At 49.4% G+C, this 27,609-nt stretch overlaps 12 protein-coding genes across 12 annotated transcripts; 4 read left to right on the top strand and 8 right to left on the bottom strand.

The window, feature by feature from the left end:
* Positions 1-1,192: 1,192 nt before the first annotated feature.
* On the top strand, positions 1,193-2,273 carry BT62DRAFT_965452 (Arabinanase/levansucrase/invertase; the record flags this gene model as incomplete). Its single annotated transcript, XM_043188774.1, has 6 exons — positions 1,193-1,536; positions 1,591-1,610; positions 1,663-1,700; positions 1,762-1,848; positions 1,899-2,092; positions 2,150-2,273. The coding sequence occupies exons 1-6, from the start codon at positions 1,229-1,231 to the stop codon at positions 2,271-2,273; spliced, it is 771 nt and encodes a 256-aa protein (XP_043042331.1). The 5' UTR covers positions 1,193-1,228.
* A 618-nt stretch (positions 2,274-2,891) lies between these two features.
* On the bottom strand, positions 2,892-4,060 carry BT62DRAFT_992790 (uncharacterized protein; the record flags this gene model as incomplete). Its single annotated transcript, XM_043190362.1, has 7 exons — positions 3,952-4,060; positions 3,873-3,908; positions 3,707-3,810; positions 3,536-3,641; positions 3,430-3,502; positions 3,229-3,342; positions 2,892-3,145 (listed from the first exon to the last, which is right to left on the bottom strand). The coding sequence occupies exons 3-7, from the start codon at positions 3,757-3,759 to the stop codon at positions 2,892-2,894; spliced, it is 600 nt and encodes a 199-aa protein (XP_043042332.1). The 5' UTR covers positions 3,760-3,810; positions 3,873-3,908; positions 3,952-4,060.
* A 1,410-nt stretch (positions 4,061-5,470) lies between these two features.
* Positions 5,471-7,585, top strand: BT62DRAFT_730250 (uncharacterized protein). Its single transcript, XM_043182045.1, has 3 exons — positions 5,471-5,654; positions 5,719-7,387; positions 7,452-7,585. Coding segments are annotated over exons 1-2 (1,650 nt in total). The 5' UTR covers positions 5,471-5,653; the 3' UTR covers positions 7,368-7,387; positions 7,452-7,585.
* Positions 7,586-8,618: 1,033 nt separating this feature from the next.
* On the bottom strand, positions 8,619-9,080 carry BT62DRAFT_1003562 (uncharacterized protein; the record flags this gene model as incomplete). Its single annotated transcript, XM_043176952.1, has 3 exons — positions 8,619-8,703; positions 8,749-8,786; positions 8,841-9,080. The coding sequence occupies 3 exons, from the start codon at positions 9,078-9,080 to the stop codon at positions 8,619-8,621; spliced, it is 363 nt and encodes a 120-aa protein (XP_043042334.1).
* A 99-nt stretch (positions 9,081-9,179) lies between these two features.
* On the bottom strand, positions 9,180-11,026 carry BT62DRAFT_1074364 (uncharacterized protein; the record flags this gene model as incomplete). The annotated part of the gene is made up of 4 exons (XM_043179010.1): positions 10,967-11,026; positions 10,525-10,916; positions 9,428-10,451; positions 9,180-9,374 (listed from the first exon to the last, which is right to left on the bottom strand). Exons 1-4 carry the CDS (start codon positions 10,997-10,999, stop codon positions 9,180-9,182), a joined length of 1,644 nt encoding a protein of 547 aa, XP_043042335.1. The 5' UTR covers positions 11,000-11,026.
* Positions 11,027-11,076: 50 nt separating this feature from the next.
* On the top strand, positions 11,077-12,239 carry BT62DRAFT_1003564 (uncharacterized protein; the record flags this gene model as incomplete). The annotated part of the gene is made up of 6 exons (XM_043176953.1): positions 11,077-11,127; positions 11,178-11,266; positions 11,320-11,490; positions 11,526-11,679; positions 11,730-11,808; positions 12,016-12,239. 6 exons carry the CDS (start codon positions 11,077-11,079, stop codon positions 12,237-12,239), a joined length of 768 nt encoding a protein of 255 aa, XP_043042336.1.
* A 341-nt stretch (positions 12,240-12,580) lies between these two features.
* On the bottom strand, positions 12,581-14,360 carry BT62DRAFT_985991 (uncharacterized protein). Its single transcript, XM_043189978.1, has 3 exons — positions 13,943-14,360; positions 13,068-13,921; positions 12,581-13,020 (listed from the first exon to the last, which is right to left on the bottom strand). The coding sequence occupies exons 1-3, from the start codon at positions 14,214-14,216 to the stop codon at positions 12,604-12,606; spliced, it is 1,545 nt and encodes a 514-aa protein (XP_043042337.1). The 5' UTR covers positions 14,217-14,360; the 3' UTR covers positions 12,581-12,603.
* Positions 14,361-14,492: 132 nt separating this feature from the next.
* Positions 14,493-16,267, bottom strand: BT62DRAFT_730420 (P-loop containing nucleoside triphosphate hydrolase protein). The gene is made up of 6 exons (XM_043182047.1): positions 16,002-16,267; positions 15,732-15,946; positions 15,645-15,683; positions 15,505-15,588; positions 14,759-15,442; positions 14,493-14,706 (listed from the first exon to the last, which is right to left on the bottom strand). Exons 1-6 carry the CDS (start codon positions 16,160-16,162, stop codon positions 14,669-14,671), a joined length of 1,221 nt encoding a protein of 406 aa, XP_043042338.1. The 5' UTR covers positions 16,163-16,267; the 3' UTR covers positions 14,493-14,668.
* A 1,072-nt stretch (positions 16,268-17,339) lies between these two features.
* BT62DRAFT_730370 (uncharacterized protein) lies at positions 17,340-18,387 on the bottom strand. Its single transcript, XM_043182046.1, has 6 exons — positions 18,206-18,387; positions 17,962-18,153; positions 17,747-17,886; positions 17,637-17,652; positions 17,555-17,565; positions 17,340-17,393 (listed from the first exon to the last, which is right to left on the bottom strand). The coding sequence occupies exons 2-4, from the start codon at positions 18,148-18,150 to the stop codon at positions 17,637-17,639; spliced, it is 345 nt and encodes a 114-aa protein (XP_043042339.1). The 5' UTR covers positions 18,151-18,153; positions 18,206-18,387; the 3' UTR covers positions 17,340-17,393; positions 17,555-17,565.
* A 419-nt stretch (positions 18,388-18,806) lies between these two features.
* On the bottom strand, positions 18,807-21,249 carry BT62DRAFT_730472 (uncharacterized protein). Its single transcript, XM_043182048.1, has 4 exons — positions 21,172-21,249; positions 21,092-21,105; positions 20,816-21,033; positions 18,807-20,751 (listed from the first exon to the last, which is right to left on the bottom strand). Coding segments are annotated over exons 3-4 (1,650 nt in total). The 5' UTR covers positions 20,817-21,033; positions 21,092-21,105; positions 21,172-21,249; the 3' UTR covers positions 18,807-19,102.
* Positions 21,250-21,649: 400 nt separating this feature from the next.
* BT62DRAFT_1003568 (uncharacterized protein) lies at positions 21,650-23,141 on the top strand (the record flags this gene model as incomplete). The annotated part of the gene is made up of 10 exons (XM_043176954.1): positions 21,650-21,782; positions 21,833-21,859; positions 21,909-21,920; positions 21,988-22,249; positions 22,303-22,318; positions 22,374-22,547; positions 22,602-22,640; positions 22,786-22,907; positions 22,966-23,020; positions 23,073-23,141. 10 exons carry the CDS (start codon positions 21,650-21,652, stop codon positions 23,139-23,141), a joined length of 909 nt encoding a protein of 302 aa, XP_043042341.1.
* A 653-nt stretch (positions 23,142-23,794) lies between these two features.
* BT62DRAFT_929915 (Pkinase-domain-containing protein) lies at positions 23,795-26,919 on the bottom strand. Its single transcript, XM_043185830.1, has 7 exons — positions 26,597-26,919; positions 26,439-26,543; positions 25,890-26,386; positions 25,060-25,838; positions 24,727-25,009; positions 24,416-24,674; positions 23,795-24,358 (listed from the first exon to the last, which is right to left on the bottom strand). Exons 1-7 carry the CDS (start codon positions 26,843-26,845, stop codon positions 24,068-24,070), a joined length of 2,463 nt encoding a protein of 820 aa, XP_043042342.1. The 5' UTR covers positions 26,846-26,919; the 3' UTR covers positions 23,795-24,067.
* Positions 26,920-27,609: the final 690 nt, after the last annotated feature.

A 27,609-nucleotide genomic window follows, 5' to 3' on the forward strand; every position in this document is an offset into this window, starting at 1 on the left:
TGCAGCAATATTCTCTGGAGTGTGAGGCAGAAAACAGTTGCCTTGTGAAAGAGTATATGAGATCTGACTGATCCAACAGCCAATAATCACACATTCTTGTGGAGCAATGTTGTCCTGCAAAAACTGCTCAAAGTCAATGACTATCAAGCTCTATGTGTGAGATAGGAAAGAAAGAGGACAAGGAAATTGCAATGACATGGACTGGCTTTGTATTTCTGAGGGCAAGTGGCATTTGGTCTTTGTCATACACATTGAAGACAAGAACAAAGGCAATTTTGGTGCCACTGAAGGTAAGGTCATTGTCTCTTGCATAGATGACATTCAAAGGTATTTGAATGGTTCAGGAGGGAGGCTGATGCCACAGTCTTTTGATACACATTACAGCTTTATAGGTCAATGGTAATATTCCAATGACAGAGAAAAGCTGGAAAGCTGACATGTCTGTCCAAATATTTTAGATCTAGCCTGGTCATTCTGATAAATCAACCGCTGACCTATTGCTGATCGCCGAATTGGCTTTGTAACAAAGGTACCCCTGTACCAAACTTTGGGCTGACGATTTTCTGAGGAGCATAATGAAGAAAGCCATGGCTGAAGAATATTCTAATACATGTTCCCGCTTTGCAATCTCCGCCATTTTCAACTGAAACGATGATTAATATTTATTGCTTCACTCGTTTCACACACTGACTCCAGACCAGTTGGCTGCACTGGAAATTTTTCTAAATGCGTGCAATTCTTCTCGATCGTTTTGTTCTCTTTTCATCAGTAAGTCATCACGCCATCAATTCAGCAAAATTTTATAATAATACTAACTGGTTCAGCTTTATTGATCTATGCCCCATTCTGAAAATGCAGATAAACCCGTGTTTCAAATTCCTTGCATCCGGGAATTGCCCGCTGTTCTGGTCCTTAGCGCGAACAAGAACACGCAAACAGAATCAGCACTATATTTTCTAACTTGAAGCCAAATTATCTTTATTTACCTGACTGCTCCGGGAAGAAACTAGCTGATACCTTTGCGTGGTTTTCCTGCTACATTCACGGATCAACGGTTATCCAAGACAAACAATGGTAAAGGTGCGACTGACCTGCCTGAAGAACACCTGAACACCATGCACATGCACTAGCATATGGTCCCCGAGGACATCAGAACGACAGCACCAAGTAGAAGAAAAGACGAAAAATTTTCCATGACATCGAAGACCGCCCGGAGGTCCTATTAAACATGACTCCGACGGCAGCAGCAGATGCGAACCATGATTACGATGGGAATACTCCTCCCCTTACTCGGATCGGTGCTCTTTGGCTTCGTGGCATCCCCTCCGGTAGAGCTCATCGGCCTGAACTCTCTCCAGAGGCATTCAAACGAGCTGTCGACTCCACTTACGTCTTCACCGTTTTTACAAGCGTGTCCGAATCCAATCTCTATGTATACACCTCAGACGATGGCACCAATTTCAACCTTTTGAAAGGACCAGCTTATACCCCGGCTACCGGCCTTATTCGAGACCCGAGCGTTATTCTTCACACAAAGTCAGTACCGGTCCTCCTGTTTACGTATACCGATAGACTGACCCTGTCGTCTAGCGGAAAATATTACATTGCTTGTGAGCTGACTGTCTATGATGTAATTATACTCTGATACCTCCCTTTATCGAGACACAACTGATTGGACCGGAACAAACTTTGCTATCGCGGTCAGTGCTTATCATTGCATGTTGAATCTACAAAACCGCTGACCCTCATTTACATCCACAGAGCAGTCCTGACCTTCTCACCTGGACACTCGTTGCCACGATCTCCACCGTTTCTTCATTAATAACTCCGAACAACACTTGGGCACCAGTATGGCACACCACCAGCTACATTATACTCGCTAACCTTCCCCTCCCAAGGAATTCTTTAAAGACACCAGTACCGGAGAACTGAATATCGTCGTTTCCCTCTTGACCGGCAGCTACGGCCCCTTCTTGCCCTACGTTTTTACTGCAAACGATGCCACTCTCACCTCATGGAGCAGGCCTGTCGTCATGTCCGGCATATTCAATGCGGATTTGGGATATATTGACAGCTTCCCAGAATTATTCAAGTAAGTAGGCCAGTTGCTTTTTTTGCCCATACGCTCTGATCTGAGGACGACGCGCAGCGGTCAATATCATCTTTTCACCAAAGCAGAGACAGATGGGAAAAAGAATATCGAACATGCTGTTGCCTCGTCCCTCGCAGGTCCGTATACCTTTGTCCATCGCAACCATGCGACCGACAGCTAGAGAGAGAATTGCTCCCAGTAGCATACTCGACCAATGAGGTACCTTCGAACGCGCCAGCGCAGAACCCAGATATATCGAACCAAGAGGAACAGAGGTCGCACCCATGAACTCTGCAAAATGGATGATAAACGTCAAAGGTGGGTCACCGTCGGGCGCTGGGCGCATATAATAGCCGTCGACTTGGACGAAAAGGTCCTTGACGGGAGTGATGAGAGCAATGGCGAAGGATACAATGATAGCTAGCGACACCGGCATGCAAATGGACTCGACAGCCGTACGCAGCGTAGGTAAAACAGTCTTCCATCGACGCAATATAGGATGACGACTGGGATTAAATGGAGCCGAGGCGTAGGAGGTTGAACCGTCCTTATGTTCCCCGTGGGTCGTGACTATCGACTCAGGTTTAGTACGACATATGGGTTGAGCACCTTCTGACGGTACCACAATTGTCGCGTCTTCATGGTATGGAACACGTAATCCGGGACGGTGTTGAAGGTCGACAGGTTCATCGGCCGAAGCCTTTTCGTTCTAATTTTCGCAATCCGTCTTTTTAGGATCAGCTACACGGTGTAACACTTTCTGCTTTAAAGCCTTCGGCCAACCACGAAAAAGAAATTTTCATCCTGTGCGAATGCTTTCTTGGACTTCTTCAGGTTCGACCTCCGGTCCCTTGAAGTCCAATGCAATTAGCCTGTTTCCCCCAGCGGAAAGAAAGTCAACTAGAGAGGTATTGTCAAATGGAGAAGTCTTTATGAGAGATTTACTGATCATATAATACAGGATTAATGCCGAAACATAAGCTACAGCAAGGTCTTGGTCTGCCTCGCCGTTGAATGGTGCTGCTCCAGTGATGCTCATGATGACAGCCATCGCTAAGATGTTGGAGTAAGAGATAGTGCCATGACACGAGAAAGAAAGACTGCCTCGTGGATGTCACCATAATTTCCCTATCCACCAGCAGCAAGCATTCCATAGCGGAAGCGATGTGGAACCCAGAAGAACTGTTCGATCACCCAGTACGAGCCGGTGCCCATAAATTGATAGGTAGCGCCAATTGCAAACAGAGATCCTAGAGTGTGACAGAGTCAAGCACAAAAACCGGAGTGAGTTTCACGGTAGAATATGAGCGGTGAGATCCAGTTGCGACTGAGCACACCTAAGACGCTGATATTACTTGAGGAAAACGCGGGTACCATTTTCGAAAACATGAGGCAAGGCATTGCAATATTCTGCGTTGACCATCAGCACACATGAATACTAACAACACGAATATCGTGTACCAGAGCGACTCGTCCTGCGCCTCTTGCAGCGACCGCCGGGAAGATATCCGCTTTGGTGATAACGAAGCCTCCAAGTATGCTCAAGACCCTGTGGGAATGGTCGAAGTGTCAGCAGAGATTCAGCCGGGAGCAAGCGATCAAAGTCTGACTGACAATCGTAACAGAGGTCGGAAGGAGACCCATATGAGCTGTCCTGCTGAAAGCATCGTGGATCTGAGACTGGAAAAAAGGACGTGACAGAATCGTACAATGGACTGCAAGACCTCCCCCGTATTTAAGCTTTAAGAGTCAGATAAGTAGACGAATTGGGAATACTTACGGATAGCCGTCGAGTTTATGCCTTCACGTATCGGCCCTGCCTGCAGGAAATGTCAGTAAAAACATCAAGTATTCTAGACGTACATTGGTGGTACGACGTAAGGGCGGGCACTGATTAAGGAATGCGGTACATTTTGAGGAAGATAAGGTCCGCTAGCCGAGAAGGGTGACCGGTTAAACCCCCTTTCATGTTCGATTCTACCGGGAAAAATGGATGTCCTCTGGAGTTGGTATTGGGGTGAGGTTACACGACGGTGGGTGAAGGAAAGTCTGGAAAAGTCGGTACCGAAACCGCGTGGGACGTCTTCCCGGAACTTGGGCAGGCCAATTTGGCTCAAAGCGTAGAAGCAGAATCCAGATAATAGTTCAATGCAGCGTCGTGGTGATTAGACAAGAGAGTTAACCCCCCAAGTTCGGAGGCGAATGCAACGGTGTACAGAAAATCTGGTCCACGGGATGAATAACATTAGACACCGCGTCAGTCAGTCCTGGGACATTAGGCTTTGCGGTAGCACCTGGAATAAGGTGAAAATCAGAAACCGGGAAAGCACAGAGAGAATAATTATCATCTCCGTGTGAGGCCAATATATATTATGGAACAAAAGATTTGAGAGAATTTTCATTAACCCTGACTCACCAATTGTCATTAGCCCTTGTCGCATCAGAAGACAATCCCTACTCACCAGATTCTTGTGTGCGAGAAGCGAAGAAGAGTTCCATTAGATGACAAAGAAATAAGGAGGTATACTAAGTCGTCATCCTATATTGCGTCGATGGAAGACTGTTTTACCTACGCTGCGTACGGCTGTCGAGTCCATTTGCATGCCGGTGTCGCTAGCTATCATTGTATCCTTCGCCATTGCTCTCATCACTCCCGTCAAGGACCTTTTCGTCCAAGTCGACGGCTATTATATGCGCCCAGCGCCCGACGGTGACCCACCTTTGACGTTTATCATCCATTTTGCAGAATTCATGGGTGTGACCTCTGTTCCTCTTGGTTTGATATGTCTGGGTTCCGCGCTGGCGCGTTCGAAGGTGCCTCATTGGTCGAGTATGCTACTGGGAGCAATTCTCTCGCTAGCTGTCGGTCGCATGGTTGCGATGCCAGTGCTGGGCGTGTTGATTTGTAAAGAGTTGATGCACGTAAATTTTATCTCAAAAGACGACAAGATGTTGCAATTTGTGTGCATGTGCATCACTTGTTTGATTTCTGGTTGCTGTCTGACTATTCCCATAGCTTCTTTTCCTGCCTTCTGACAGCGATGACACAAGTTTTTGTGACTCAGGTGTACAGTGGAACAGGGAGTGCGGACCACTTGCTTGTGTGTCTTATACCGCAATATTTCCTTATGTTTTTATCAATGACAGCTCTTTCTGCTTTTACCCTTGAGTTATTATTTTGATATTGCTCTCTGTCATTTTTTTGTAGAGAAAATACAGGTCGGCCGTTATTGGACCCTTACGTCCTGTGGATCGTGAACTTGTTAATAAGTAATTCGAAGTCCTGCCTAGATTAATGTCGTCGATTGTCCCAGGGGCTGCGACAATGTATCTATTTTGGGGAGTCGGCGCCGTCGGAAGTGAGCCAGAGCCCCTTGGCTCCCCCCGACCCTCTCCTGATTCAGAAGCTAGACACTTGGGATGGTGCGGAGAAACAATCTCCAAGATCTCACAGCTCCACATCCTAACATCACTAAAAGGTGGCCTGTTTGCCCACACTCTTTTCCCTCACCAAACACTACTTAACTCTGCTCACTCATATCACTCTTCTCAACTCGTCTCAGTGCGTTTCTTTTTCGCTCTGAACTGCCTTTCTGTATTAATGTTTGTTTTCCCCTTTTTTTCAGTGGACTCATCCAAGCTCGCCATTGCCTTCGAGCCCATGGGCGACGACGCGGAGCTGCAGTCCTCCCCTACGTCCCGGTTGGTAGTGACAGAGAATCTATCTGAGGTCTACTACAAGGGCTTGCCCTCCAGACCACTCCTCATCGCTACAACTAATCCCAGCCCCTACGACTATCCAACTGGCCCCGAGGCCTACGCTGTCCTCAAAGAGCTTAGGGAGCTGGGTGATCACCCCCTCGCCAGTGTTTGGGACCATGGTTTGGCCGACCGCCTTCGCAGTGGCCTGAACACGATGTGTGTGAACTGGACTAGTATCGACGCAGTCCGAATGGTCAAAGAAGGACAGTCCTCCGGCCCAGCCATCGTCTGGATTGGCGTCGAGTTCGGGGCGCTCACCTTCAAGGAGGGCAGCGATGTCGCCTTCAATTGCCTCTCGTTCATCAACAGTTACGGTTTCCGTGACTACCATGTTGAAATCAGGGAGTCTCGCGTTATGAGACAAGAGGGCAATAGGTTCTTTGATACTGTCCGGTGGTCCGACCCTACTTTCGCTGTTCGCGACCCATACACCGCAACACTCGGCATCCCGATCTCGACCAAGAATAAGCCTTTGGCCGAGGGAACTGGCGGCTTCTACCTCAGTGCCGGTGGCGACGACAAGGACATCTATCTCGTCACTGCCCGGCACGTTGTCCTCCCTGTCGACAAGAGCGAGAACAGGGAATACCAGCACAGGAACAACAGCAGGGCACATGAAGACGTGACCATCCTTGGCACCACCGGTTTCAACAAGAAGCTTGCCACCATCGACAAGAAGATTAGGTACGAAGAGTTCATGATCACGTATTCCAGGGAAAGGATTGAGTTGGTTAAGGACAAGGACGACCACACATCCATCATAGAGCACGAGAAGGCAGAGAAAAATTTGCAGAGGGCGGAGACGAAGATGAAAGCACTCCGGGACTTTCGCCGGGAGATTGCCACTCACTGGAGGCCGGAGGAGAAGCGTGTCTTCGGGGAGCTTGCCTGGGCCCCTCCCATCACCTACTCCACTGAACCGGGGGAGTATACCCTGGACCTTGCCGTCATTAAGATCAATGCCGGCAAGCTTGATGCTGACAATTACCATGGCAACACCATCAACATTGGTGACAAGTATAAGCACTGGGAATTCATGGAGAAGATCTATCAGCACCCCACCAGCTCCAAGTCCTTCGAATTCCCTGTTGATCGTCTTGTGACGCTTCAAGGACAGGTCCCTGAGACTGTCCTCGTGAATCTGCCTGTGCTTGATACCAACAGCGAGCCATGCTTGGTTGTCTTCAAAAATGGCGCCAATACTGGGACCACCATTGGCAAGACAAACAATGTTTCATCATACACACGCATCTATGTTGCAGGCGAGTACCTGGAGTCGAGGGAGTGGCCAATCATTCCCACCGACAAGAACTCAGCCCCATTCTCCAGGAAAGGGGACTCTGGATCTTGTGTCGCTGACTCCTTTGGCCGCATCGGCGGCATCCTCACCAGTAGTTGTGGTGCCACCGACTACTCCGACTTGACTTATGTCACCCCCATATCCTTCATCATGAAGGTACTCCACAGGACAAAAATTTTCAAGTATGCCCATCTCAACCCGATCCTTGCCTAGGAGGGTACCCAAGTGATTGGGTTCGTCTCATTTCATTTCATTCCTCTTCCCTTAGCACGCTGACGGCCTTTTTTCACTGTCCAGGTTGTTGGTGACTTCATGGGCACTTCCCTCGTGCAGGCCTTCAGTCTCATCGGGGTCGTGGTCGACGCGAGTATTGACTGGTTTTTGTTATGGTGGCCTCTCTCGTACTTTGGACAATCATATGTATAGCTCGTGCATCATTCATCCTTTGCATTTTTTAGTAACAAATGATAACTTGTGATTTTGTTTTTCCTCACTTGCGTGAGATGAACTTAAGTGCGATATCTAGGTAAAGTGGACTTGGAATACTTGTCATGTAGTGCCGAAAACTGCGAGGGACTCAGTCTCTCGCGGTTGGGGACTTCGATTATATGACTTCTCACTAACTGCCTCCCTCTTACTACTTCATCATCGTGACTTGCCCTTATAGTTTCATCGTTGAGACCCCACTTTATAACATTGCTCATTTGACTTCGTGCTTCAACTTCGTTCTTCGAGCTATGACTTTATTTCTTATGATACTGCCATTATACGTTGAACCTACTGGCGAAATTGAGCTGGAGTCCCTGGAGGACTATTTGGCTTTGATATTCCAGACATGTATGAAGATGAGAGCCTGTGCTACGCTTTCTACACATGATGTTTGGAATGTCTCGCTGCATTGTTCTCTTTTGTGCTGGTCAACATTCCATGGCGTGGCATGAACAACTGCCACACGTCTCAGGAATTGGACTACATGGTGAGCAACAATAGCTACAGAATAATAAACCTTCGTTCACACCGACACTGTTTCAGCTACTTCCGTCTGCACCTAGTTCTCAAGGAGATGTTTAAGGGTGTCGATTGCCACCTCTCCTGAGCCGCTTCTCCTAAGTCACCTCTGCTTCGACCAATGCACACAAGCCTGATCAATCGTAGAGCCTGTGTGCTTGCAGTGGCTGGCAGCTTCGTCGACGCTGTCAGCATTCTGGAACAGGTCTACGTCAAACACGGTTGCTCATGATGTAATAGTCTTGCAAGACGAGTCAAGGCATGTCATTGAACCAGCTCTTTGAGCTCCCCATGAGCGCAGCCCAACCTGAGACTACCTTTAGCAATGCGTCTCCTTTACCGAACGATATCATATGCATGCCCAAGCAAGACATTCGAACATATCAGACATTCTCTAGTAGGCTTACCGCAACAATGCTATAAGTATGTATCTTGCAAGACTTGATGAACCGAAATTCAAGGCCGAAAGGTAGGCATCATGAGACCTGCTGAATAAACAAGAGGAGCACTCCAGTTCGGTGCAAGCTGTGCGCCCTGGTGCCTATATACATGAGTCACCCCCGTTCTCCAGCTCTCTACTGCATACGTCTGCACCTGAAGTTGTTGTGGCACCCACCACACTGTCTGGCTCAGGCCCAGGTCGTAGCTCATGGCTGCTGCCCCTGCTCCCGCTCATACCATCCCACCCAGCGCTGAAGAGTTGGCGTACTCATTGTGTAGAGGCAGACCATAGGTATTGATATCAACGCTGAAGCTCTGGGTGGAGGTCGGGATGGAGACAGAGATCTGTGCTGTGAGAGCGGGATTCGGAGCAATAGAAGTGTTGAGGGCAAATGCTCGATTTGTCGTAGGGCGGCTGGTTGATTGGTCCGTGGAGAGAGCGAGTCCCTGAGGAAGAGAAGGATATCCCAACTCCATCGCGAGACTGGGGGTGTACTGCAGAGCTGAATGAGGAGGGGCGCAGTGTGGAGCTGGATAGGGAGGGACGTATGCTGCAAACCCTCGAGAAGGGTCGAGTCACTGCAAGAGGCCATAGTCGAGGCTGGAAGCAGAGATTTGCATGATGGCGGAGTCGTCGCTGAGAGCAAGACTCAACGTGAGGCTGCCATCCGAGTTAGAAGGCATCGACGTGAGCATAGGGCCAAGAAGAGGACGAGGATGCAGACGCAGCTCCCTGGGTGGAGCCATCTTCGAACTCGGGAACAGGGCCTTCTGGTTCTGCTTGAGAAGTGGGGCCGGCGGTGAAGCTCTTGAATGATAGATACGTCGCGGCAGGGCTCGTGCCGCGCTGCACTGTTGGGCATCACCTTCTTGTGCTCGATGTCGGGCCTGATCCGCTCTTTCAACTGGCCCAGCCTGACCATGTGCGTGCCGACCATGATGCAATGCCAGTGGAGCTTCTCGGGGCTCAGGCCATCGGGTTGATCATAGAGAAGCTCAGCCAGGGCGGCGCGATCAGCGAGCTGGAGGTCTATCTCGGGTTTGTCGTGCTCGGTGGGTGCTTCACCGTTGGCCTGCCGTAACAGGTCCCAGATAGGATGGTTGTGGAAATAGTACTTCCGGTATAACAACTTGACTGCCTTCTTCCTCCTGGCTTGCATGGACACGCTCGTGGCAGTCAGCAGCTGGACCTCTCTTTCGTACAGACAGCCCTTGGTGCCGAACATACCACCCTTCAATGCCTCTCTCCTCTTCTCGAGCTCCACGATTTCTAGATCTGGTGGCAGGCTAGTCCACACCTCGTCGGGGACCATGTCGCTACTAGCGCATGGGTCGCGCATGTGGCCGACATGCGACAACATGCTGAGCAGTTTCGTCTGTAGGGGCTCATTCAGCACTGCATTCAGCACGTCGTACTGGACGAAGGAGTTGAGGTAGGCGTCCTGGAAAACCTTTAAGTGGGAGTTGTGGCGCATAATCTGGTGGCGCATGGCGCCGGACGCATAGCCGTTAACTGTGTTACCCACATTCCTCCGCCAGTCCTTGGGGCCGATGTGCTTCTCGTAGCCCATGTCGAGCGACTGGTTGCCTATATAGTCGTGAAGGGTACAGTATAGAAGAGGGGAGTCTGGGTCGCCATCGCACCACTGGAACACGGGCCGCTTCAGCCACTCCTTCTTCCATCGGAGGGGTGTGCATGTGACCGGACTACAGTTTCTGGCTCTGAAGACGGCCTCGACGCTGGTCAGGGTCGGAAAATCGAAGGCGTCGTCCAGGATCGCAATGCTGGCGACAAGAGTGACAAGGCAGAAGATCAGCCTTTTAGTCTGCATGAAGAAGAAGATAGTCCTGCAAGACAGGATTAGTCTTCGGCATGGTCAAAGTGTCTAGTCCGGTTTCCAGATGGTGGACTACCATTAACTGGATATCTTCGTAGCAGAGAGCCCTAGGGCAGCTACGATGGGTCGTCTCGCGTTCCAGCAACTTCGTGAGCTCCTTGGCGTATGCATCGTCTTCCGGGGGTTTCTGGAGTAACGGCAGGATGGCTTTAGAGCTGAAGAGCTCCTCCCAGGATCCGTCCCAAGGTCTATTCTTGTCGCCATCGACAACCTCGGCTGGCTGGCATCCCGTATAGGCTAGGATGAAATAGCAAGCTGCGACGTTGAGCCGCTGGCGTTCGCTAGGGAAGACGCGGTAGTCATAGGCGATGTTGAAGGATAGGAGTGCTAGCAGGTCACCAGAGTCAGTGATAGTCTTTCTGCACACGTTAGGTGCCTGGAGGCCAAAATTGTGGATTAAGACGTTCTTGTGGAACTGGACAAGGCGTGAGTAGACTGTTCCTCGTGACCGGAGGAGCGGAGTACCTTGTAGACTTTCTTACTGTCATTGAGATCCATGTGCCGCCCGACCGTGCTGGCATAGACTGCAAAGGTAAGCATCAAGTCCGATTCAGGCATGCTCATGGACTTACGTTATGTTTGTACTGCCGGAAGTACTGCCAGCTAGTACCCAACGATATGATATTGTACGTCTCGCACAAATGAAGGAGGAAGTCCATGGCTGTCGCTTTGTTAGCCTTCTGCAGCTCGCTTCGCCATTCTCCAAGCTGCATGTGGTCACAATATCTGTGCCAAGTACGAGCGAGTGGACTGGATGCGATTGACGTACTTCTGCTACTTCCGCAAGATAGTAGTAATGTTAACCTTGGTGTTATCAGCCCATGGTGGCGTCATGAAGAGCACATCGCCAACCCGCTGGTGAAAAGCCTCATGTCCCTTAGTGGTCAATTTTCGTCTTCGAGGCTGTTCCTGATTTTGCGTCTCAGCGAACTGTTTAACGAACTGAGTGATGCAGTGCGACCATGGCAGCCACTACTCCCACCGATAACGTCAGTGGCACTGTAGTCAACCATGGATATCCTAGCCCGACTGGAAAGAAGCACCCTGACTCATCGTTTGGTCCTAATATTGGTATTGTATGCAGTGGACTTGCTTGGACCACAAACAGGGAGAAGAAGGTGCTCGCCGATGAGTTCACGCCGGACGTGGTTCGCGGATGGATAGAGAAAAGCAAAGTGGTCAGTATATACTGCAAGGCCGTTCGTGATCGCATTGACTTGGTTATCAGGCCAGCGAACCCACGACCACCTTGCAGGCCTCAGTTAATCTGAAGCGGCCTACTTTGCGCTTGTCTCCACTACTTAGAAGTAATGGGAAATAGAAAGGCCCTTCTTTCCAAGTACTAGGTGCTTTCGACCGCCCCTCGAAATCCAAACAAGAAGAAAAAAAACCACAGGATTATGTTAGAGACATCTTTTCTTTACGGTTTGTGGCTCCTCGGCTTCAATCACGATCGAGACATATCACTACTGCACCGCTTCTTGACTGACCTGATTCTATACAACGTTCCGTAGGAATGGGAGAACTTTACACCAGTGCATTATTATTTTTCTTGGCGTTGAGTGAAGATACGGTACCAGACAATCATCATCATGGCCTGGAGTTTGAGTTCGATTGCGATGCACCGAAATGTAGAATTTACGTCCATGTCTTACTCGATGCCAATCATCCCGATGCCCCCGCAGCCACTTCTCCTAACGGTCTCTCTAAGCTCAAAGCCCCAACCGCGAGAGACTGAGTCCCTCGTGGTTTTCGGCACTACATGACAAGTATTCCAAGTCCATTTTACCTAGATATTGCACTTAAGTTCATCTCACGCAAGTGAGAAAAAACAAAATCACAAGTTATCATTTGTTACTAAAAAATGCAAAGGATGAATGATGCACGAGCTATACATATGATTGTCCAAAGTACGAGAGAGGCCACCATAACAAAAACTAGTCAATACTCGCGTCGACCACGACCCCGATGAGACTGAAGGCCTGCACGAGGGAAGTGCCCATGAAGTCACCAACAACCTGGACAGTGAAAAAAGGCCGTCAGCATGCTAAGGGAAGAGGAATGAAATGAAATGAGACGAACCCAATCACTTGGGTACCCTCCTAGGCAAGGATCGGGTTGAGATGGGCATACTTGAAAATTTTTGTCCTGTGGAGTACCTTCATGATGAAGGATATGGGGGTGACATAAGTTACATCGGAAGAATCGGTGGCACCAGTACCACCAGTGAGGATGCCACCGATGCGGCCGAAGGCATCGGCGACGCAAGATCCAGAGTCCCCTTTCCTGGAGAACGGGCCTGAGTTCTTGTCGGTGGGAATGATCGGCCACTCCCTTGACTCCTGATACTGATTGAAATAGCTGCGCGTGTACGATGAGACATTGTTCGCCTTGCCAAGCGTGATCCCAGTACTGATGCCGTTTTTGAAGACGACCAAGCATGATTCAGTGTTGGCATCGCGCATGGATGGATTCGTGAGGACAGTCTCGGGGACCTGGCCTCTGAGTGTCCGAGACGGCTGTCAGGGTATTTGAAGGACGTGGAGCTGGCGGGGTGCAGATAGACCTTCTCCATGAATTTGTCGTGCGTGTACTTGTCGCCAATGTTGATGGTGTTGCCGCAGTAATTGTTGGCATCAAGCTTGCCGGCGTCGATCTTAATGACAGCGAGGTCCAGGGTAAATTCGCCTGGGTTGGTGGAGCAGACGATGGGAGGGGCCCAGGCAAGCTCCCCGAAGATACGCTTCTCCTCCGGCCTCCAGTGAGTGGCAATCTCCCGGCGAAAGTCCCGGAGTGCCTTCATACTCGTCTCTGCCTTCTGCAAATCGTCCTCTGCCTCCTCGCGTTCTGTGACGGATGCGCGGTCGTCCTTGTCCTTAACCAACGCAATCCTTCTCCTGGCATCGATCGTTATGGACTCTTCGCCCTCAATCTTCTTGTCGATGGCGGCGAGCTTCTCTTTGAAACTGGCGGCGCCAAGGACGATCACGTTTTCACGTGGCCTGCTGTTGTTCCTGCGCTGGTATTCCGTGTTGTTGTTGTTGTTGTCAACAGGAAGGACGACGTGCCGGGCAGTGACAAGGTAGATGTCCTTGTCGTCGCCACCAGCACTGAGGTAGAAGCCGCCAGTTCCCTCGATCCAAGGTCTATTCTTGGTCGAAATCGGGATGCCGAGTGTCGCAGTGTATGGGTCGCGAGCAATGAAAGTAGGGTCGGAGAAGGCGACAGGATCAAAGAACCTATTGCCACCTTGTCCCATAACGCGAGACTCCCTGATTTCGACGTGGCAGTTGCGGAAACCGTAAGAGTCAATAAGTGCCCGGCAATTGAAGGCGACGTCCCTGCCTTTCTGGAAGGTGAGCGCCCCGAACTCGACACCAATCCAGACGATGGCTGGGCCGGAGGACTGTCCTTTTTCAACTATTCGGAGCGCGTCGATACTAGTCCAGTCCACGCACATCGTGTTCAGGCTACAGCGAAGGTGGTCGGCCAAACCGTGGTCCCAAGCACTGGCGAGGGGGTGATCACCCAGCTCCCTAAGCTCTTTGAGGACAGCGTAGGCCTCGGGGCCAGCTGGATCTTTGAAGGGGCTGGGATTAGTTGTAGCGATAAGGAGCGGTTCGGAGGGCAAGCCCTTGTAGTAGACCTTAGATAAACCCTCAGTCACTGTGAACCAGGGCGTAGAGGAGGGATGCAGCTCTGCGTCGTCGCTCATGGGCTCGAAGGCAATGGCGCGCTTGGATGGGTCCACTGAAAAAAAGGGCAAACAAACGTTAGTACGGGAAGAGAGTGAAAGAGCGAAAAGGAAACGCACTGGTGGCAGATGTTGTGTTTAGAAAACCTGAGAAATGGAGACGAGTTGAGAAGAGTGATATGAGTGAGCAGAGTCAAGTAGCGTTTGGTGAGGGAAAAGAGTGTGCGCAAAACAGGCCACCTTCTAGTGGTGAAGCTCTGAGATCTTGGAGATTGTTTCTTCGCGCCATCCCAAGCATGGGTTGCCTCGTGTTTAACTTCTGAATTAGGAGAGGAGAGGACAAAGGCGAGTTTGTTAATCCGAGGGCCTGTCCACATCTGAGAACTCTGCAGCTTCTAATAGGATCGACAACGGCTACTTAACTAGTTGCCGGAAAGCCTATAGCTACCCGTATTACATATAAGTTAAGAGACTCAGCAGGCAGTCGACACCCTCGTCGAGGTGGTACGTCCTGAAAGCAATTCATTCTCCATTGAAAATAGACGGAAATTTTTTTGACTTACCAGCCGAGGCTTTGTCGAGGGCGTCCTGCACGATTCCCTCACTCCAAGTATCCAGAGCACTGGTTGCCTCATAGAGAATAAGAATGCGTGGGTCTGACACAATGGCGACACGCTGCTTCTGACCACCACGGAGCAGTAATCCTCGTTCGCCAACCATAATATCATAGTCCAGAGGTAGCTTAGTTATGAAGCCATCAGCGTTGGACTTGACACATGCTTCCTTGACCAACGCGAACTTCTCCTCGGAGGCGTTCTCATACTTAGTTCCAATAAGTCCATGCTCAACGTTGCCTCTAATCGTGGTTGCAAACGGTGTTGGCTCTTGCGACACGAGCCCGATCTGCCAACGTAGCCACCGGACATTGAGAGACTTCAATTCCCATCCATCCAATTTGACACCAGATAAGGGATCATAGAATCGTTCGATCAGAAAAATTACTGTCGACTTGCCAGATCCTGAGGCACTGACAAGAGCAGCGATTTTACCAGCTCGGAAGGTGAGGTTGATCCCTTTGACAACGGCGATGTTGGGACGCGAAGGATAATTAAAATGAATGTCCTCGAGCGTAACTTCACCGTAAACGGTTTCGGGCTTTTCCCCGCTAAGGTCGGCAGAATCTATATCTGGTACACGGTCGATTGTTGCGTAAAGTTTCGCGGCTGCACCTCGTCCATGAGTGATGGCTAGATTATATCGACACGGGTAAGCACACATGTCTAGTGAATGCATGGTGCATGGCACATACCTTGCATTTCGGGTGCTAGCAATGCCAACGAGAAAGAACCAATTAGGATCGCCATGAAGACGTTGATGACAGTAACAGCATTGGCTATGGACCAAAATATTAATAATGATATTTAGAGTTTTTCACTGATGCGAACGCACCATCTCCGCGCAAAATAAGGGTTGTACCGAATGAAAAGGCTAATAGAAAGTAAGTGAAATGGGTAAGGACAAGGTTTTTGTACGCACCCAAGGCATACGACGAGTAGATGCAGAAAAAGAAGACCGAAAGACTTCCACCGAGCCATACTGCAGACTTGACGTCGACCACCTTCGACTTGGCAACGTGCTGATCGTACAAGCTCGACAGAATTCGCTGCGTGCCAAAGGCTTGCGCAGTTCGAACGGTAGAGATGACTTCCTCGGCGATATTGCCAGCATCTGCAGTGTGCTTCAGGGAAAGCCTAGCAGAAGGTTTATGTCTGTTGGATAATGCAGCACAGTGCTAAATGAACGTACTGCATATATTTGGATATGGCCTTGTTCATGACCGCTCCGGTGATACCAATACAAGGCAGCAAAGACGTCAAAGCAAGTACGAGACGCCGGATATAGGCCAATATGAAACCGGTAGCGAAGGCCGACAAGAAGGACACTACGAGCGCAACCTTCTCTGACATCCCCTGCTGTACTAAGTCTGGAAAGCATTCAGAAAAGTCGTAAAGAGGAAGGGTAAGCTCAAGGGTGTCGGTCTAAATTCGGGTAGCAACCTCTCCTGCTCCAACTTTGTCAAAAGATGGGATATCCTGATGTACAACGGCCAGATAGGGGCTTAATGTTAACACTTATGAGATTGGTGGTTAGTGCTGCGTAGCGAAATAGAATCGACAACGGCTACTTACCTAAGGAATTGTTGCTATTAATTGCCAGCAAGCCTATAGCTACCCGTATCACATATAAGTTAAAGAGATCGCGGATCTTTAACACACGTACCTCTAGTTATGCAAAGACTTTCTATAACGACGCTATTAGCCAAATAACGTACGAGGGTGTCATATAACCCGTACCGCACGCCCTCGTATGTTATTTAGAAGTCAATAGCAAAGACCTTTCCCATGCTGTCGATAATAAGAGTGTCAATGCAAAGTATTAAAAGTGGAAAGTATACCCTGTTTATCTAATCCTAGAGATGCTCGACTGTGGGGTATTCGCACGTCTACTTGCACGCAAGAAAGAAGTCATGGCCGATGGGCGGTGTCCGCAGGCACTCGGATGCTAGTGAGCTGCTTAACGGCTGCAGCAACGACTGCCATGTCATCCTCTGCGTATTTGCCCGTGTTCGACTGGCGGCTTATGACTGTCCTACCTTTGACGTACTACATGACGATGCAGCGACACCGCCCGCGCAACTACGACGCTCGCAGGGTTGCCGTCCACAATCTGGGCATTCTGGTTCTATGTGCAGGCCTCACCCGGGATGATACCGCCGCCATACTTTACCCAAAATCAAGGGCTGCTTGCGACCTCGATGCAGACGCCGTTCTAGCTGCAACTAGCGACGGTGCAGAGTTGGACGATGGTGTCGTGGGACGGAAGGTCTACCGGGATGTTCGCAGCAGAAAACATAGCTGGAACACAGGTAAGTCCAAGCACAGGAGAGAAGGGACTAGGAAACGGCCTCACAGCTCCGAAGGAGAGTAAAAGGTGCAGAAATAAGATGGTAGGATAGACATGTAGGAGTGAATAAGTCCTAAGAGGGCAGAGCGGAGGTTAAGTTGCCAGTATTCTGTGCAAAAAACGAGACATTGCCATACCAAGATTAATCGAATGCCGGCGCCTGCTCAGCAGACATCATTCAAAGGTCATGAGCATGTCTGGAAGTTCAGCCAATCATATCATGTCGTCTGTGACCTGGATGTTAAGCCGTCAGTTGCGTAAGGGAGGAGAGGAAAGAAATAAGACGAACCTGAAGAACTAGGGCCTAGGTGCTAAGCTCGTCAGTTATACAAAAAGATAAGAAAGAAAGAGACGAATCCATACAGCTGTCGACCAGTTAAAGCACCCGTTTATACCGATAATTAATCTATAGATAAAGAAGTGTTACGTTGAAGCCGTTAGTTACATAGTGGGAGAGATGAAGGAAATGAAACAGACCTAAATAACAAGTCTACTAGTCAAAGCATTCGTCAATACCGATAAATAGGACAGAAGGAGAAGACGTCGTGTAAGCAGAAGCAAAAAGAAAAGGGAATGAGACCTCTCACCCTCCGACCGCCTCGCAAGGGTCCCCGGTGTCGTTCTGGCATGACGTCCGAGGACTTCGTCTTGCCGGCCCTACTGGTGAGGAAGCCACCAATACGTCCGCGGCCGTTAGCCACACACGTGTTGTTGCAGGGGAGGATCCCTAGTAATCACAGAAAGAAGAGAGAGGAAAACGATAGTGTAAGTATGGAAAGATAGCAAAAACTAAAGGACTGACTCGTAAGCAGTAGTTACAGTTGGGTGAGAGAGGCGACTGGATGTCGTTTGGTGGGGGACAAGGGAGAGGGCAAAGTATCACGCCACCTTTTGTAAGTAAGCGTGTCAGATACAGCTTGTTATTAAATGCCGGCCCCATGATATGTCGATGCTTGCGCTGCACGTTTCCATCGGCTGCGAAGAGGTTCATTCCCTGGAGTCTGTTGATATGGATGAATATCGACATGAAGGATTATTTGACTCACTGTAAGTGCTCTAACTCAAACTCCCCCTTGTGGAAATCTGTTCTGTGACCGCCCGACACGACTTGTCATGTTACATCCAGATTGAAAGTGAGATGTACGGGTCACCGAATAGCCATGGGACAATCGACGCATTCTCGCAAGCCTTATACACTAGAAGCGCGTTAATTTCCAGTCAGGAATACATAGAAACTTACAATCAAATCACCTCGCCCAATGTAAGTTTCTACCACGACGTTCGGAAAAATGCTCTAGGAAGCCTCAGACGGTGAAATATAGGTCTAAAATCCTGGAATCTACTTTTCTGCCTGGTATTCCTCACGCTAGACCTCCGAGTGTCGTAGAAAAAAATGCAGTGATAAACCTTCAGATTGCGCCGAAATCATACTATTCTTGAAATGCAAAGATGCAAAGCAGGGCAGAACCATCGGTTCGTGGTCATCGATAAAGAGTCTCTCCAGCGGAGTGTTGGATGTCTACGTGGTGAGGACAAGATCATTAGTCTAGGCAGGACTTCGAATTAGTCATTAACAAGTTCACGACCCACCGTGGCCTCTGTCATCAATCGTGAAAGTCACAAGGACGTAACGGTCCAATAACGGTCGACCTGTATTTTCTCTACAAAAAAATGACAGAGAGCAATATCAAAATAATAACTCAAGGGTGAAAGCAGAAAGAGCTGTCATTGATAGAAACATAAGGAAATATTGCGGTATAAGAAACACAGGCAAGTGGTCTGCATTCCCTGTTCCGCTGTACACCTGAGTCACAAAAACTTGCGTCGTCGCCGTCGGAAAGCAGGAAAAGAAGCCATGGGAAATAGTCACACAGGGACCAGAAATCAAACAAGTGACACACATGCACACAAATTGCCATCATAAATGAATTTCAGGTGCCCTCCTAGGTGAGGACCGGGTTGAGGTGAGCATACTTGAAGAACTCTGTAGCATGGAGTACCTTCATGATGAAGGATATGGGGGTGACATAAGTCAAGTCGGAGTAATCAGTGGCACCACAACTACTGGTGAGGATGCCGCCGATGCGGCCAAAGGAGTCAGCGACACAAGATCCAGAGTCCCCTTTCCTGGAGAATGGGGCTGAGTTCTTGTCGGTGGGAATGATTGGCCACTCCCTCGACTCCAGGTACTCGCCTGCAACATAGATGCGTGTGTATGATGAAACATTGTTTGTCTTGCCAATGGTGGTCCCAGTATTGGCACCATTTTTGAAGACAACCAAGCACGACTCGCTGTTGGTATCGAGCACAGGCAGATTCACGAGGACAGTCTCAGGGACCTGTCCTTGAAGCGTCACAAGACGATCAACAGGGAATTCGAAGGACTTGGAGCTGGTGGGGTGCTGATAGATCTTCTCCATGAATTCCCAGTGCTTATACTTGTCACCAATGTTGATGGTGTTGCCACAGTAGTTTTTGGCGTCAAGCTTGCCGGTGTCGATCTTAATGACGGCAAGGTCCAGGGTATACTCCCCCGGTTCAGTGGAGTAGGTGATGGGAGGGGCCCAGGCAAGCTCCCCGAAGACACGCTTCTCCTCCGGCCTCCAGTGAGTGGCAATCTCCCGGCGAAAGTCCCGGAATGCTTTCATCTTCGTCTCCGCCCTCTGCAAATCGTTCTCTACCTTCTCATGCTCTATGACGGATGCACGGTCATCCTTGTCCTTAACCAACTCAATCCTTTTCCTGGAATAGATGATCGTGAACTCTTCGTCCTGAATCTTCTCATCGATGGCGGCGAGCTTCTTGTTGAAACCGGTGGCGCCAAGGACGATCACGTCTTCACGTGCCCTGCTGTTGTTCCTGTGCTGGTATTCCCTGTTCTCGTTCTTGTCGACAGGGAGGACAACGTGCCGGGCAGTGACGAGATAGATGTCCTTGTCGTCGCCACCGGCACTGAGGTAGAAGCCGCCAGTTCCCTCGGCCAAAGGCTTATTCTTGGTCGAGATCGGGATGCCGAGTGTTGCGGTGTATGGGTCGCGAACAGCGAAAGTAGGGTCGGACCACCAGACAGTATCAAAGAACCTATTGCCCTCTTGTCTCATAACGCGAGACTCCCTGATTTCAACATGGTAGTCACGGAAACCGTAACTGTTGATGAACGAGAGGCAACTGAAGGCGACATCGCTGCCCTCCTTGAAGGTGAGCGCCCCGAACTCGACGCCAATCCAGACGATGGCTGGGCCGGAGGACTGTCCTTCTTTGACCATTCGGACTGCGTCGATACTAGTCCAGTTCACACACATCGTGTTCAGGCCACTGCGAAGGCGGTCGGCCAAACCATGGTCCCAAACACTGGCGAGGGGGTGATCACCCAGCTCCCTAAGCTCTTTGAGGACAGCGTAGGCCTCGGGGCCAGTTGGATAGTCGTAGGGGCTGGGATTAGTTGTAGCGATGAGGAGTGGTCTGGAGGGCAAGCCCTTGTAGTAGACCTCAGATAGATTCTCTGTCACTACCAACCGGGACGTAGGGGAGGACTGCAGCTCCGCGTCGTCGCCCATGGGCTCGAAGGCAATGGCGAGCTTGGATGGATCCACTGAAAAAAAGGGGAAAACAAACATTAATACAGAAAGGCAGTTCAGAGCGAAAAAGAAACGCACTGAGACGAGTTGAGAAGAGTGATATAAGTGAGCAGAGTTAAGTAGTGTTTGGTGAGGGAAAAGAGTGTGGGCAAACAGGCCACCTTTTAGTGGTGTTAGGATGTGGAGCTGTGAGATCTTGGAGATTGTTTCTCCGCACCATCCCAAGTGTCTAGCTTCTGAATCAGGAGAGGGTTGGGGGGCCAATCAGGGACTCAGATAGGGGCTTAGTGTTAACACTTATGAGATTGGCGGTTAGTGCCGCGTAGCGAAATAGGATCGACAACGGCTACTTACCTAAGGAATTGTTGCTATTAATTGCCAGCAAGCCGTATCACATATAAGTTAAAGAGATCGCGGATATTTAACACACGTACCACTAGTTATGCAAAAGACTTTCTATAACGACGCATACGAGGGTGTCGATAGTGAGAGCGTCAATGCGAGGTATTAAAACCCACACGAGACCACGACCGCTTGGTAACCCCGAAGGGCTGTCCAAACGCTGGTCATTAGTCTAGGCAGGACTTCGAATTAGCCATTAACAAGTTCACGATCCACCGCGGCCTCTATCATCAATCGTCAAAGTCGCGAGGACATAACGGTCCAATAACAGTCGACCTGTATTCTCTACAAAAAATGACAGAGAGGAATATCAAAATAATCAACGAAAGAGCTGTCATTGATAGAAACATAAGGAAATATTGCGGTATAAGAAACGCAGGCAAGTGGTCTGCACTCCCTGTTCCACTGTACGCTTGAGTCATGAAAACTTGCGTTGTTGCTGTCGGAAGGCAGGCAAAGAAGCTATGGGAAATAGTCAGACAGCGACCAGAAATCAAACAAGTGACGCACATGCACACAGATTGTAACACCTTGTCCTCTTTTGAGATAAAATTGACGTGTATCAACCCTTTACAAATCAACACGCCCAGCACTGGCATGAAGGCGCGTGTGTCTCCATTCTTCCGAACGGTACTCATCGCCTGTGAGTACTTGATTGTCTGTGCTTTGAATGGTAACCTTACAGTGAAGCAGATATGCCGACGGCGAAGAAAAAACTCGGTACGTCGTCGTGCAATCACGATCTCCGTCCTCCTAAAGCTCTCTTCAGGTATCGCTTTTGGTCGCAAAAGGATGACTTGCTACTGGACAATCCACCATATATGTTCGACGATGACGGACCGTGCCAGCGATAGTTGCCGAAGGCCTCGAGGGAGTAATACGAAGGCATCCAGCTTTCCTAGGATTCAGTGACACCTCTCCCAAAATCCTACCTTTCTATATGCGCTTTGACCCAGCGCACAATGTCCTGGACCCCACAAGGCGAAGGCAGAGCTCCAGTAATGAAGAAGAATCAACGTCGAGTGACTTCTCGGTGTACCATTCGTTCAATTCTTCTATTCCGCCGGTCTTTACACATTTCTCTAGGTCTCGAGATGGCGTCTGGTTGAGGTCCTGACAAAACAGAACAGACGTTGACAGCATTCCTGAAAAGAAACCTGTAGGAGGATTGCACGGCGGGTGCGTTCGCATTTCATTGTCCTTATTCCTTTAGAGTTTCCTGATGTGTTCGTAGAAGTGTTGGATTTCCCTTTGGTTTCTCTCTGGCTTCTTCGTTCGAGGCATTTCACCTACAAGAGGAGTTCAAAGTCTCCGTGTTTTTACGATGGTCATGTCGGAACGCAACCATCAGTGGTTCCTGTGCGAACTCCATGTATTCATCTTGTCTGACACACGTGTGGGGGTATTCGTGAGTTTTTCTGTCTCTCTCGCCAATCTCCGACTGACTGTCTCCCAAACATAGAACAAGACACACTCGTTATCAACGACAGAGTCAACTCCTGTTCGTACAGTGTAGTAAAGAACCTATAGAACCTTTAAATTTGGCATTCTCTTCAGGCTTGCAACTGCAGTTGCATTTATTTCTATTGGTATATATTTTCTTCATTTTAACGATTCGTGGACTTGACTAAATCCGGATTCCGCAGATAGCACGGCTGACATCGTCTGGGCTCGTACGAAATAGCACAAGACGCCGGTCCAATCTCAGACTCACCTTGATCACTGTCGACTACCATCCTCGCACGCTGACCCTTAACGTCGTCCGCTCGTAACCTCGATGCGACGTAGCGTGCCCCCCTTTTCCTCCTGACTCTGAACCATGGGAGTCGTTCTGTCGGTTATATCCCCAGCAAGTGCTATGTGCACCGCTCGGAATCAGTGGTGAGTGTCAATCATGTTCATAGCAGCGACTCACTCTGACCGCTCTGATAAGGTCAAGATTGTTTGGGGCAAGATTTGGACTGACGTTTCGGATTTCGTCTGCGGTCGCTTGGATGAATGAGGTGGGAGCTAGCCCTCATGTATGGTGGCTAGCCAATTCTGAATAACGTTGTCGTAATGCGTGAACTGGAGTCTTTAATAATTGGTCCAATTGGCCTGCGTCAACGCATGAATAAACTGAGATACAGCGGCATCTTCCATTCCCCTAGCCTGACTTCGTGGATCTGTGTACTGCTACTACTCTTACAGGTCTAAGGTCCTGAATAAATAGCATAGTACATTGTTCCAGACCGATGTCAAGCCATTCAGCGCCCTCCAGTCTTAACACACTGTACTTTCCTCCAAGCCCTCCTCCAAGTCCGGTCTTATGCGCCGAGATGTGTTCCATCCAGATTCACTCGTTCGGCCGTCATCCTGCGAACACGAGTGATTTTGGAATTGAAGCGACGACGCCCTGGCGCTTTTGCTCCAGGAGTCGTCTGGGCGAGCATGCCCTGCTGCAACGCGGCCGACCAGAATCGTTGGCATGAACAGACTGTGAGCCATGACAAGGAACAAAGACGAAATACGTTCGACACACTCTCGCTGCAACCGCCAAGTTCTCGATGTACCCTCCGGCTATCTCATTACGTCGTGTTTTTGGGAAGGAAGCAAGATAAAGCAATACTTCGTGAATTAACATTGGCATGGTACGGTATTAAAGCAAAAGTAGTCGGTGCAAGTTCTGTAAAGGTCATTTATTATGTTATGTCTTCGATGGATATACAAGCGTTGTCAAGGCCTGAACTACTTCAAGCCTTCATAAATATACTGTGTATGCTACTCCGTAAGTAAATGCATCTGAGGCGTTATCATGAGAAAAATGTAGACATTCGTTGTCCGAAGGGTATGCATACACCTGTGTGTCAAAAATAGCAAAAAAACAAAAGTGCAACTTCCATTCCGAGTTGATTTTGACGACCTAGCATCGTCATGGGCAATTTCTCCTCACCGCAACGAAATCTTAGATGTTCTCTTCATCAGGGTCTCCTTCACACCCTCATCCACGCCACTCGCCGTCTTGATGTTGACCAGCACCTCTCGGCAATACCTCAACTTGTCGACTAGCTTCCCGTTGAACTTTGCTTCCGCCTCGTCGATATCGCCAGCCTCCGACTTCAACGCGGTAGCCATGATATCGCTCAACGTCCAGCGCGTCATCTTATAGTGTTTATCGATATGCGTCACCAGTAGTCCGTGCGAAGATAGAATGATCTTCGAGTGGTCGTAAAAGTTGAACTGAATCCGAACATACGTCAGTGACAGGAAGAATGCGTAGCGTGCGGGGAAACTAACTTGTAATACATCGTGACTCATCTTGAAGACGATGACATGTTTCATCCTCAGGTACTTCTGCACCCAGTCCATGCCCTTCGTCTTGTCCACGTCCTCAAACGTGTACTCATACTCCCCATATAGACGTTCCATGATATACCGCTCGAAATGTTTGAGCAGATATACCTTGTTCTTCAAGTCGTCTGGATAATCGTCAACAGTGTATGACTTTTTCACAAAGATGACCCCCTGCTTTCTTGCGGCCAAGTAGTCAAAGTGCCTACCTCATAACGAATGAGCTCATATCCCTAGATGACGCAAAACCGGCCTACCGTTTGTCAGCACTCAGGACAAGGCTTGTTGTGTCATTGAAATGAACGCCGACGCTACCATCGGTTAGAGCATAGCCCATGCCATACTTGTTGCAGTAATCTACCCAGGAAACGATGAACACACGTTCCTCAGGAAGAGGAAGCTGTGGATCTTCTCTAGGGTCACGAAATAATTTCCCTCGTTCCTTTGCATCAAAAGCAAGCGAGAGAACATGGGCAGCACCATCAAAGCCAGTGAGCCTAGTTTTTAGCTCTTGCCCAGTCAGTTTTACTTCTCCGTCTCCTACACGAATTGAGCTCGCGCATCAAATATACGGGGATAGCGAAACTTACGTTGTAGTCTGTCCTCTCTGACATCCGCGTCCTTGCGCTTCCGCACCTCATTCTTGACAGGTGGCATATTCTCCCTCTCGTCCTCGGTGTCTTCCTCCTTGGGCTCAGCCATTTGAACCACAATCCGGGTTTTCATGGCCTCGACCTCCTTCCTCTTTGCCTTGTCCCGCTGCAGTTGCTCATCGTCCTCCTCTCTAATACCCTGCAAACCTCTGCCAGCTGCACCACCAACGACACCTCGTCCTTTATGGGGTCCAAGAGGCGAAGCTTGTTTTGAGGCTGCTTGCAGCTTTCTCATCAAGGGCGACTCCTTCGCACCGTTGCCGGCAGCAGTAGTCATCAAGAGCGGCTGCCTTGCAGAACTTAGCAAGGCAGAAATGGGGGAGCCGGGCTGAACAGCTTTTTGGAATTCTTTTTCCTGCTGAGCGATGCTCGTAGTAACGCTCTTCATTGCGCCAGAGGAGGTCGTGGAGACCTGCGATTTAGGAAGAGCGATGGACGTCACTTGGTCATCATCTAAAAGAGCCCTGCGCTTGACACGCCTATAGTTGGCATCACTTGACGCACGATTGATATGCTGGAAGGTAGGGATGGTCTCGTTTGCAGAGATGGGGATATAAGGCGGGAAAGTACCCTCGCTGAAGAAGGGGTGAGCGACGATTTCGTGGACGGTTGGGCGAAGCTGTGGGTCAGGCGCGAGGATGCTTGTGATAAGGTCTCTGGCCTCGGATGACACTGGACGTTCCGGAGGGAAATCGTAGTCATTCTCTTTGATGCGGCTAAACGCGGAACATTAACAACAAGACAAACGTAACCATGCAGTAACGCACTTGTAAATTCCTTTCACTTCCTTTGTCTGGAAAGGGGGACGTCCCACGACAAGAGTGTACAGGATGACGCCTGTAGACCATGTGTCGACTTCGAAGCTATGACCATTCGCGGTGTCGAACAGGACCTCTGGTGCGATATAGTTCGGTGTTCCACATATCGTCTTCTTACGTTCACCTTCGTTCTCGATGAGGGCGGCAAGACCAAAATCGCCCACTTTGATGTTCATATTGGCGTCTAGGAATATGTTGCCGAGTTTGAGGTCCCGGTGGATGACCTGATGGGTATGCATGTAATGACAAGCGCCGAGGATTTGTACCATGAAGAACCGGGTTTCAGGCTCAGTGAAGCGTCTGCGTCTGCGTAGGAGGTCCATGAGGGACCCACCCAGGCAGAGTTCAAGAGTCATGTAGACGTTTTCGTCGTCTTCGAAACAGTCTATAAACGCGACAATGTTCGGATGTTCGAGGGATCTGTGGATTTTGATTTCGGCATACAGCTATTTAAATTCACTCAACGGAAATGGTAGCAGAATGAACGGAATGGCCAACCTTGGTTTTCGCTTTCTTGGTTTTGAGAGAACTCTTGGTGACTACCTTGCATGCCCATTTGGATCCTCGAACATCTTTCACTTCGTATACTCGAGCAAATCCACCCTATCAAAGAAGGAATACATAAGCGAGAAAATTGGGATAAATAGCTTGCTCACCTCTCCCAAAAAGTCCAATCGGTGATATATCCTATTGTTCTTGCTGTCGGAAATGACCTTTGGTGGTGATGGCGGCGCAGTTTTACTGTTCTGGCGAGGCAAAGGAGGTGATGCTGGCTGTTTTTGTTTCTCAGCGGGTTTTGGTGGTGAAGCTGGCGGGCCGGTAACGTAGTTGTTGACGACGTTGAGAGGATAGCGCTTGGACGGTCCGGCGAGTGGTGGCGCTGGTATCCTGTTGTATGCCTGCATGAATGGACGTGAGCGACGTGAAGCTTGAATCTTGAGGGAGGCCTAACGCCAAATGATGGGACAAGGAAAAAGGCAGGCCACTGCAAGTTGAAATCCGCGCGATAGCCTCGTGGCAAGCACGTGACATGTGCTATGTTCAACATCATCACATGATCGTGTCGCTTAGCGTAAGCACCCGGTAAGCTCCGATTGCAGCTTTGACAAGAACCTCGTGCATGCTTCAACTGTCATTAGCGTCGTATTCTTCAAAGTTCAGGTGACTTTGATTCTTGTCTTGCCTTTGTATTCATGCTTTAAGGTCTTGACTTTGTCTTATGAGATGAAATTTTAAGGCTGCCCATTAAGGTTTGCTGTAAACGTTGCTACGACACGTTTGTCAAGTAGAGATCACAACCTTTCTCGGTGATAGCTTCTTCCTTGAACCATGTATTCAGTATCTGCAGTTACGTAATACTCCGCGACTTAGTTTATAAGCTGAGCCACATCTTTGCTTTCTACGACACCTTTCGAGGTTCAAGGTGGGAAACAGGTGGCTCTTCCCGCCTAGTACAGGTTCACATGTACACGAATTCAAAGATTGCATTTCACTACACCAAAGACAATAATGATGGTGGGTGTCGCGCCAGCAGTCCTTCCGCTACCAATTTCTCAATTGCGCTACAATTTTCAAAACAAAGAGCCTAACGCAGACAGTCGAAGCAGTGTTTGCCTTGTTCGCGTACCTGGTCATCCAATTTGGGCTAACACTTGCTTCACACTCTCCT

This window comes from Guyanagaster necrorhizus (assembly GCF_019112545.1).
Source record: "Guyanagaster necrorhizus MCA 3950 unplaced genomic scaffold BT62scaffold_7, whole genome shotgun sequence".
Lineage (NCBI taxonomy): Eukaryota > Fungi > Basidiomycota > Agaricomycetes > Agaricales > Physalacriaceae > Guyanagaster > Guyanagaster necrorhizus.